The following is a 9,174-nucleotide window of genomic DNA, read 5'->3' as shown; positions in this document are numbered from 1 at the left end:
GATATGAGAATTGCTACTCCAGCTTTCTTTTGGTTTCCATTTGCATGAAATACCTTTTTCCATCCCCTTACTTTCAGTCTGTATGTGTCTCTAGGTCTGAAGTGGGTCTCTTGTAGACAGCATATATAAGGGTCTTGTTTTTGTATCCATTCAGCTAATCTGTGTCTTTTGGTGGGAGCATTTAGTCCATTTACATTTAAGGTAATTATAGATATGTATGTTCCTATTCCCATTTTCTAAATTGTTTTGGGTTCGTTATTATAGGTCTTTTCCTTCTCTTGTGTTTCTTGCCTAGAGAAGATCCTTTAGCATTTGTTGTAAAGCTGGTTTGGTGGTGCTGAACTCTCTCAGCTTTTGCTTGTCTGTAAAGGTTTTAATTTCTCCATCAAATCTGAATGAGATCCTTGCTGGGTAGAGTAGTCTTGGCTGCATGTTTTTCTCCTTCATCACTTTCAGTATGTCCTGCCACTCCCTTCTGGCTTGTAGGGTTTCTGCTGAGAGATCAGCTGTTAACCTTATGGGGATTCCCTTATGTGTTATTTGTTGTTTTTCCCTTGCTGCTTTTAATATGCTTTCTTTGTATTTAATTTTTGACAGTTTGATTAATATGTGTCTTGGCGTATTTCTCCTTGTATTTATCTTGTATGGGACTCTCTGTGCTTCCTGGACTTGATTAACTATTTCCTTTCCCATATTAGGGAAGTTTTCAACTATAATCTCTTCAAATATTTTCTCAGTCCCTTTCTTTTTCTCTTCTTCTTCTGGAACCCCTATAATTCGAATGTTGGTGCGTTTAATGTTGTCCCAGAGGTCTCTGAGACTGTCCTCAGTTCTTTTCATTCTTTTTTCTTTATTCTGCTCTGCAGTAGTTATTTCCACTATTTTATCTTCCAGGTCACTTATCTGTTCTTCTGCCTCAGTTATTCTGCTATTGATCCCATCTAGAGTACTTTTAATTTCATTTATTGTGTTGTTCATTGTTGCTTGTTTCATCTTTAGTTCTTCTAGGTCCTTGTTAACTGATTCTTGCATTTTGTCCATTCTATTGTCCATTCTATCTCCAAGATTTCGGATCAACCTTACTATCATTATTCTGAATTCTTTTTCTGGTAGACTGCCTATTTCCTCTTCATTTGTTAGGTCTGGTGGGTTTTTATCTTGCTCCTTCATCTGCTGTGTGTTTTTTTGTCTTTTCATTTTGCTTATCTTACTGTGTTTGTGGTCTCCTTTTTTGCAGGCTGAAGGTTCGTAGTTCCTGTTGTTTTTTGTGTCTGTCCCCAGTGGCTAAGGTTGGTTCAGTGGGTTGTGTCGGCTTCCTGGTGGAGGGTACTAGTGCCTGTGTTCTGGTGGATGAGGCTGGATCTTGTCTTTCTGGTGGGCAGGTCCACGTCTGGTGGTGTGTTTTGGGGTGTCTGTAGACTTATTATGATTTTGGGCAGCCTCTCTGCTAATGGGTGGGCTTGTGTTCCTGTCTTGCTAGTTGTTTGGCATAGGATGTCCAGCACTGTAGCTTGCTGGTCGTTGAGTGAAGCTGGGTGCTGGCATTGAGATGGAGATCTCTCGGAGATTTTTGCTGTTTGATATTATGTGCAGCTGGGAGGCCTCTTGTGGACCAGTGTCCTGAAGTTGGCTCTCCCACCTCAGAGGCACAGCACTGACTCCTGGCTGCAGCACCAAGAGCCTTTCATCCACAGGGCTCCTTAATTTGGGATGATTTGTTGACTATTCAGGTATTCCACAGATGCAGGGTATATCAAGTTGATTGTGGAGCTTTAATCCGCTGCTTCTGAGGCTGCTGGGAGAGATTTCCCTTTCTCTTCTTTGTTCTCACAGCTCCCAGGGGCTCAGTTTTGGATTTGGCCCCACCTGTGCGTGTAGCTCGCCGGAGGGCGTCTGTTCTTTGCTCAGACAGGATGGGGTTAAAGGAGCCGCTGATTCGGAGGCTCTGGCTCACTCAGGCCGGGGGGTAGGGAGGGTCACGGAGTGTGGGGCGGGCCTGCAGCGGCAGAGGCCGGCATGACGTTGCAGCCTGAGGCGCGCTGTGCGTTCTCCCGGGGGAGTTGTCCCTGGATCCCGGGACCCTGGCAGTGGCGGGCTGCACAGGCTCCCCGGAAGGGCGTGTGGCTAGTGACCTGTGTTCGCACACAGGCCTCCTGGTGGCGGCAGCAGCGGCCTTAGCGTCTCATGTCTGTCTCTGGGCTCCGCACTTTTAGCCGCGGCTCGCGCCCGTCCCTGGAGCTCTCTCAAGCAGCGTTCTTAATCCCCTCTCCTCGTGCACCAGGAAACAAAGAGGGACGTAAAAGTCTCTTGCCTCTTCAGCAGGTCCAGACTTTTCCCCGGACTCTCTCCCGGCTAGCCGCGGTGCACTAACGCCCTGCAGGCTGTGTTCACGCAGCCAACCTCAGTCCTCTCCCGGCGCTCCGACAAAAGCCGGAGCCTCAGCTCCCAGTCCCGCCCGCCCTGGCGGGCGAGCAGACAAGCCTCTCGGCTGGTGAGTTCCGGTCGGCCCGATCCTCTGCGCTGGAATCTGTCCGCTTTGCCCTCCGCACCCCTGTTGCTGTGCTCTCCTCCGCGGCTCCCAAGCTCCCCCACTCCGCCTCCCGAAGTCTCTACCCGCGAAGGGGCTTCCTAGTGTGTGGACACTTTTCCTCCTTCACAGCTCTCTCCCGCTGGTGCAGGACCCGTCCCTATCCTTTTGTCTCTGTTTAGTTTTTTCTTTTGCCCTAACCAGGTACGTGGGGGGTTCCTTGCCTTTTGGGAGGTCTGAGGTCTTCTGCCAGCGTTCAGTAGGTGCTCCGTAGGAGTTGTTCCACGTGTAGATGTATTTCTGGTGTATCTGTGGGGAGGAAGGTGATCTCCGCGTCTTACTCTTCCGCCATCTTCCCGGAAGTCCTCTGGGTCTTCATTCTCAATTGGAGTTTAAAATCACTTTGAACTAAAGCTGACGTTGGAGTTCTCTTTCCATAAGGGAAGTTGTTAGGACTCTGGACATTAATGCCACCTGAAGTCTGCTGTATTGTAGAGGTGATTTTTTCAGGTCACTCTTAGACTGGATCAACAAATATAGTGTATACGTACATAATCATGTCACCATAGTGCACATTGTAAAGGGCACTTAATAAGGCTATATTCTCTTTTGCTGATTCCAGATCTATTTCTACTGGATCTACAGGGAGACAGGTGCGTTTGCTTGGTTCAATGACCTATTGGTTTCCCTGGAACAGGAGATGGAGGAATTAGGCAAAGTGGGTTTCCTAAACTACTGTCTTTTCCTCACCGGATGGGACTGCAACTTTGTGAGTTCAAACAACAGACTAATTCCCAAGATGCAAGATGAATGTCAGACGAAACATAATGCATGCTGATTAGAAATAATCATTTCCTATGATTTCCTACCTGTTCTCACCTTCACACCCAAGTTTAAAAGTGGCTGAAGGAAGAGGCAGCTATCAGGACCTGCTTTTTCTAACTTCCTATTTCTCTGACTCCAGGCTGGTCATGCAGCATTAAGCTTTGACAAGGCCACTGATATCCTGACAGGTCTGAAACAGAAAACCTCCTTTGGGAGACCTATGTGGGACAATGAGTTTTCTACAATAGCTACCACCCACCCCAAGTAAGTGTATTCTCTTCTAGTTACAGAATTGATTTTGCAGAACTGATTCATTTTGCAGATTTAGGTTTAGGACAAGTATTACAGCATGTTGAACACTCTTGGGAAAGATCTCTGGGGCCAAAACTATTTGCACCAATCTTAGATTCTTGCTTAAAAGTGAGGAAATTTCCTGTGGCGTTTCAGCGAAATAAGGGTCTTGATCTTGTAATTGACGAGAAGACATTTGTTGTCCCCACATGCATTCAAACAGTGAGGCAAAGAGACTGAGTTCTGGTTGTCTTACCAAACAAAATAGAGAACGGGAACAATTCAAATGCACTGTTTTGGGCCAAAGCAATTCTGAGGAAAAAGAACAAAGCTGGAGGCATAAGCCTCCCAGACTTTAGATAATACTACAAAGCTGTGGTAATCAAAACAGCTTGGTACTGGCACAAAAGCAGATATATAGATCAGTGGAACAGAATAGAGAGCCCAGAAATAAACCCACACACTTACAGCCAATTAATCTTCAATAAAGTAGGCAAGAATATACAGTGGAGATAAGACAGTCTTTTCAGCAAGTGGTGTTGGGAAAGCTGGACAGCCTCATGTAAATCAATAAAGTTAGAACACTCCCTTACACTATACACAAAAATAAACTCAAAATGACTTAAAGACTTAAATATAAGACATGACACCATAAAACTAGAAGGGAACCTAGGCAAAACATTCTCAGACATAAACTGTAGTAATATTTTCTTAGATCAGTCTCCCAAGGCAAAAGAAATAAAAGCAAAAATAAACAAATGGGACCTAATCAAACTTAAAAGCTTTTGCACAGTAAAGGAAACCATAAACAAAATGAAAAGACAACCTACAGACTGGGAGAAAATATTTTCAAGCAATGCAGCTGACAAGGGCTTACTTTTCAAAATATACAGACAGCTCATACCACTCAATATCAAAAAAGAAAAAACAACCCTATCAAAAAATGGGCAGAAGACCTAAACAGACATTTCTCCAGAGAAGACATACAGATGGCCACCAGGCACATGAAAAGATGCTCAACATCGCTAATTGTTAGAGAAATGCATATCAAAACTACAATGTGAAGTTTCACCTCACACCAGTCAGAATGGCCACCATCAAAAAGTCTACAAGTAGTACATGCTGGAGAGGGTGTGGAGTAAAGGGAACCCTCCTACAGTGTTGGTGGGAATGTAAATTGGTGCAGCCACTATGGAAAACAGTATGGAGGTTTCTTTAAAAAACTAAAAATAGGGCTTCCCTGGTGGCGCAGTTGTTGAGAGTCCGCCTGCCGATGCAGGGGATGCGGGTTCGTGCCCTGGTCCGGGAAGATCCCACATGCCGCGGAGCGGCTGGGCCCGTGAGCCATGGCCGCTGAGCCTGCGCTTCCGGAGCCTGTGCTCCGCAACGGGAGAGGCCACAACAGTGAGAGGCCTGCGTACCACAAAAAAAAAAAAACCCTAAAAATAGAGTTACCATATGATCCAGCAATCCCACTCCTGGGCACATATCCAGAGGAAACTCTAATTCGAAAAGATACATGCACCCCAATGTTCATAGCAGCATTATTTACATGGAAGCAACCTAAATGTCCATTGACAGATGACTAGATAAAGAGGATGTGATACACACACACACACTCACACACACACAATGGAATACTACTCAGGGACTTCCCTGGTGGTCCAGTGGTTAAGAATCCACCTTCCAATGCAGGGGATGTGGGTTCAATCCCTGGTTGGGGAACTGGGATCCCACATGCCGTGGGGCAACTAAGCCCGCGTGCTGCAACTACTGAGCACACGGGCCACAACTAGAGAGAAGCCTGAGTACGGCAATGAGGAGCCCCCACGTGCCGCAGTGGAGGATCCCGCAAGCCGCAACGAAGATCCTGCATGCCACAACCAAGACCTGACACAGCCAAAAAATAGATAATAAGATAAGTAAAAAATAATAAATTTCTTTAAAAAAAAAAGGAATACTACTCAGATAATGCCATTTGCAGCAACATGGATGGACCTAGAGATTATCATACTAAGTGAAGTAAGTCAGACAAAGACAACTATTATATAATATCACTTATATGTGGAATCTAAAAAAATGGTACAAATGAACTTATTTACAAAACAGAAACGGAGTCACAGACATAGAAAACAAACTTATGGTTACCAAAGGGGAAAGGGGAGGGGGAGGGATAAATTGGGAGTATTGAATTAACAGATACACACCACTGTATATAAAACAGATAACAAGGATTGTAACATATACCACAGGGAAGTAATAACCTATAATGGAAAAGAATCTGAAGCTGTACACCTGAAACTAACACAATATTGTAAAAGTCAACTACAATTAAATTTTAAAAAATGCATTGTTTTGGGCCTTAATGACCTCTACTTAAAGTAACAAGGGTTTGGAGTGTATTAACTAGTTAACTGATGACCTGACCTCAGTTTTCTGAGGGGTTCTGAGACATGCTAGAGCATGAAAATCAGCCATAAAATAAGCTATTCCAATGGGAAGATTAAGCTGATCGTATTAGATAAATCCTTGGAACAAGTTGGCAGGTGAAGATCAGTTCAATTCCACAAACATTATTGGTTACCTTCTATAGGGTACAGCACACACTATTCTAAAAGATTTGGAGGTTGAAAGAAAAATAGGATATGGTTCTTGCCTTCAAGGAGCACACATTTTAACAAGAGATGCATATAATCAACTCAAGCAGAATGATGCACTCCATGAAGCAGGTACATGGACACGGAGAAAAAGTCTATGTCCATATGGGGTGATCAGGAAAGGCTTCAGGAAGGCAGCGGAGAGAACACTTAGTGACTCAGATTCAGATGATCCTGGGTCCTACTGCTAGTTCTGACACTTTCTAGTTCTGGGACCTTGAGCTACAAAGCCCTCTGATCTTCAGATTCCTCATATGTAAAATGGGGGTTTATATTAGTAAGCGCCTGCTCTACTCACTTGCAGGATTGTCGTGAATAATAAGCAAGACAATATATTAAAAATGTTCTGTAAACTGTAAAACAGCATATAAACAAAAGAGACTATGTTAATTATTGTGTCGGGTTGATGATAGTTGAAGTTGTATTAAGGAATGCGTACATTATGTGGGAAGGGAGAAAGATGAGCCAGGGAAGAAGTAGGAGAATGTGTAGAAGCAGTATCACAGAAGCCAAGGGAGGAAATACTAGAGGAGTATTGTCAACAGGGTTGGAGGAGTGGCAGGGTCCAGGAAATACATATTTAGTTTAAGGATGATCTAAGCATATTTATAGACAGATCAGGAGACAGTAGATAGGAATAAAATAAACATACAAAAGGGGAGACAGGACTAGGATGGCCATAATAAAAGGGCAATAACAAGAGTTGGCGAGGAAATGGGGAAACTGTAGGCAAGTTCCTCCCACGTTGCTTATGGGAATGTGAAACAGTGCAGCACTTTAGGAAAACTCTGGCATTTCCTCAAAATGTTAAACATAGAATCACCACATGACCCAGCAATTTCACTCCTAAGTACATACCCAAGAGAAATGAAAACATATGTCCACACAAAAACTTGTATGTGAATGTATGTAAAATAGCCAAAAAGTGGTAACAACCCAAGTGTCCACCAACAGATGAATGGATAAACAAAATGTGGTATATTCACACAAAGGAATATTATTCAGCTGTAAAAAGGAATGAAGTATATTACATGCTACAACATGAAGGAACCTTGAAAACAGTATGCTAAGTGCAAGAAACCAGACACAAAAGGCCACATATTGTATGATTCCATTTATATGAAATGTTCAGAATAGGCAAATCTAGAGACAGAAAGTATACTTGATTGTCTAGGGCAGGGAGTGGGGGCGGTTGGGAGGAAATGGGGAGTGACTGCTAATGTGTATGGGCTTTCTTTTTGGGAAGATGGAAATGTTCTCGGATTAGATAGTGGTGATGGTTGCACAACTTTGCGGTTATACTAAAAAGCACTACCTGCACACTCTAAAAGGGTGAATGTTAAGTCATGTGAATTATGTCTCAAGTGAAAAAGAGGGGAGAGGAAGGTATGAGGGAAGGAAGGACAGGGTGAGACCCAGAGCCTAGTTAGAAAGATTATCCTTGGCAATAAGAACCACCACCTCTTCAGTGTGAGAAAACACTGGATGGATTTAATGGCAGCTAACATATGCACTTGCTATATGCCAGGCATTTTTCTAATTGCTTTACATATGTTATTTTTGTTTAAACCTTCAAACAACCCTGTGAGGTGGATACTATCCCATTTTACAGGGGGGAATATTGAAACACAGAGAGGTTAAGAAACTTGCCTAAAGTCACACAGCTGGGACAAATGTCAGAACAGGGATTGGAACCTAGACAGCCTGGCTTCAGAGTCTAGTACTTCATCAGTGCACTGCACTCCATCTCCTGTCTGTGCTCAATAGAGTAGGCAAGGCTGAGTGCTGAGAGGGTTAAGAGTTGGGAGCATATTTGGGGCTTGCAAGCGGAAAAGGTGAGAAGACGAACATGAAGAACATGAAAAAGTCAATAACTGAATTTTTATGTAAGGTTGTTGGGAGTAGTAGAGGCCTAGCAGAGGCAGAAACCATTCCCTCAAACATTGTCAGCAGCCTTTGCTGCATTCTAACTCTGGCTACCATTCTATTCTTGCAGGTCGGCGGTGGGAGTCTTCCTATGTGGTCCTCAGACTTTGGCAAAGAGCCTGTGCAAATGCTGTCATCAGTACTCCAGCCTGGATCCTAGGAAGGTTCAATTCTACTTCAACAATGAAAATTTCTGAATTATAAGAATAAGGATGGCAATCTGCATTTAGCCTCTGTATCTTCAACAATTTACTTGGTCTGGTCAGGTTTGGGCAACCACTTAAGGACAATAACATGTTTCTTTCAAGCCTTGACTCCCTGGTATTCTTTTTTGATTGGACTCAACTTCGTCATCACTGAGCTTCATGGACCTAAGAACTTCAGAAGTCACAATAATTGCAAAGCCCATGGATCCTTTCTCGGGAAAACAACTGTAAATCCTTCTGGAATGCCATGATTGAAACAAGGCTTGATGGGAGACGTGGTTGACAGTTACACAATTTAACTCCAGGTGATTTTGTTGATTCCAAGTGTTACTGTCTCCTGGACTCTGGGTCACATTCTCCTCTCCCTCCCACCCACAAAGAAGATTTCTAAGTAGGGTGATTTTTTTAAATAAAAATTTATTAAAGAATTAATGACAAAACATAATAATAAGCATAAATAGTAAAACAACAAACATAGAATTACCAAGAACTCAATACCTATATAACACTATATACATTCTTACTGTTAAACATGGTCTTATCCAGTGTGAACAGCAATTTATGCTTTACTTATTTTTGCTTGTCAAAAAATGAAGGATTTTCTTCTTTGCTTAATGAATAAATCTTTTGTTACTTTACCTAGGCTCTCCATTTGGGAAAGAAAATCTTGGAAGTATGCTAATCATAATTGAAATTGTATTATAACTGAAAGTCAGTTATGTTGTCATTAGCTTGCATTGTT

The 9,174-nt window shown here is 43.0% G+C and overlaps 1 protein-coding gene and 1 long non-coding RNA gene across 2 annotated transcripts in view; one reads left to right on the top strand and one right to left on the bottom strand.

Moving 5' to 3' along the window:
* Nucleotides 1–104, bottom strand: part of LOC113609072 (uncharacterized) — a 3,795-nt gene extending 3,691 nt beyond the window's left edge. The window contains exon 1 of the long non-coding RNA XR_003428494.1: nucleotides 72–104. This is a non-coding gene — a long non-coding RNA (uncharacterized LOC113609072). The remainder of the gene's footprint in view (nucleotides 1–71) is intronic.
* The window catches only part of NOX1 (NADPH oxidase 1), a 35,419-nt gene extending 26,349 nt beyond the window's left edge, over nucleotides 1–9,070 (top strand). The window contains 3 exon segments of the mRNA XM_027086128.1: nucleotides 3,150–3,296; nucleotides 3,492–3,616; nucleotides 8,297–9,070. Of these exon segments, the coding sequence (XP_026941929.1) occupies nucleotides 3,150–3,296; nucleotides 3,492–3,616; nucleotides 8,297–8,423 (399 nt within the window). The 3' untranslated portion in view covers nucleotides 8,424–9,070.
* The last annotated feature ends 104 nt before the right edge of the window (nucleotides 9,071–9,174 follow it).

Source organism: Aethalodelphis obliquidens, unplaced genomic scaffold (assembly GCF_003676395.1).
Source record: "Aethalodelphis obliquidens isolate GAN/ISIS:26980383/991018 unplaced genomic scaffold, ASM367639v1 scaffold54, whole genome shotgun sequence".
Classification (NCBI taxonomy): domain Eukaryota; kingdom Metazoa; phylum Chordata; class Mammalia; order Artiodactyla; family Delphinidae; genus Aethalodelphis; species Aethalodelphis obliquidens.
This window is presented reverse-complemented; position numbering and strand designations above follow the sequence as displayed.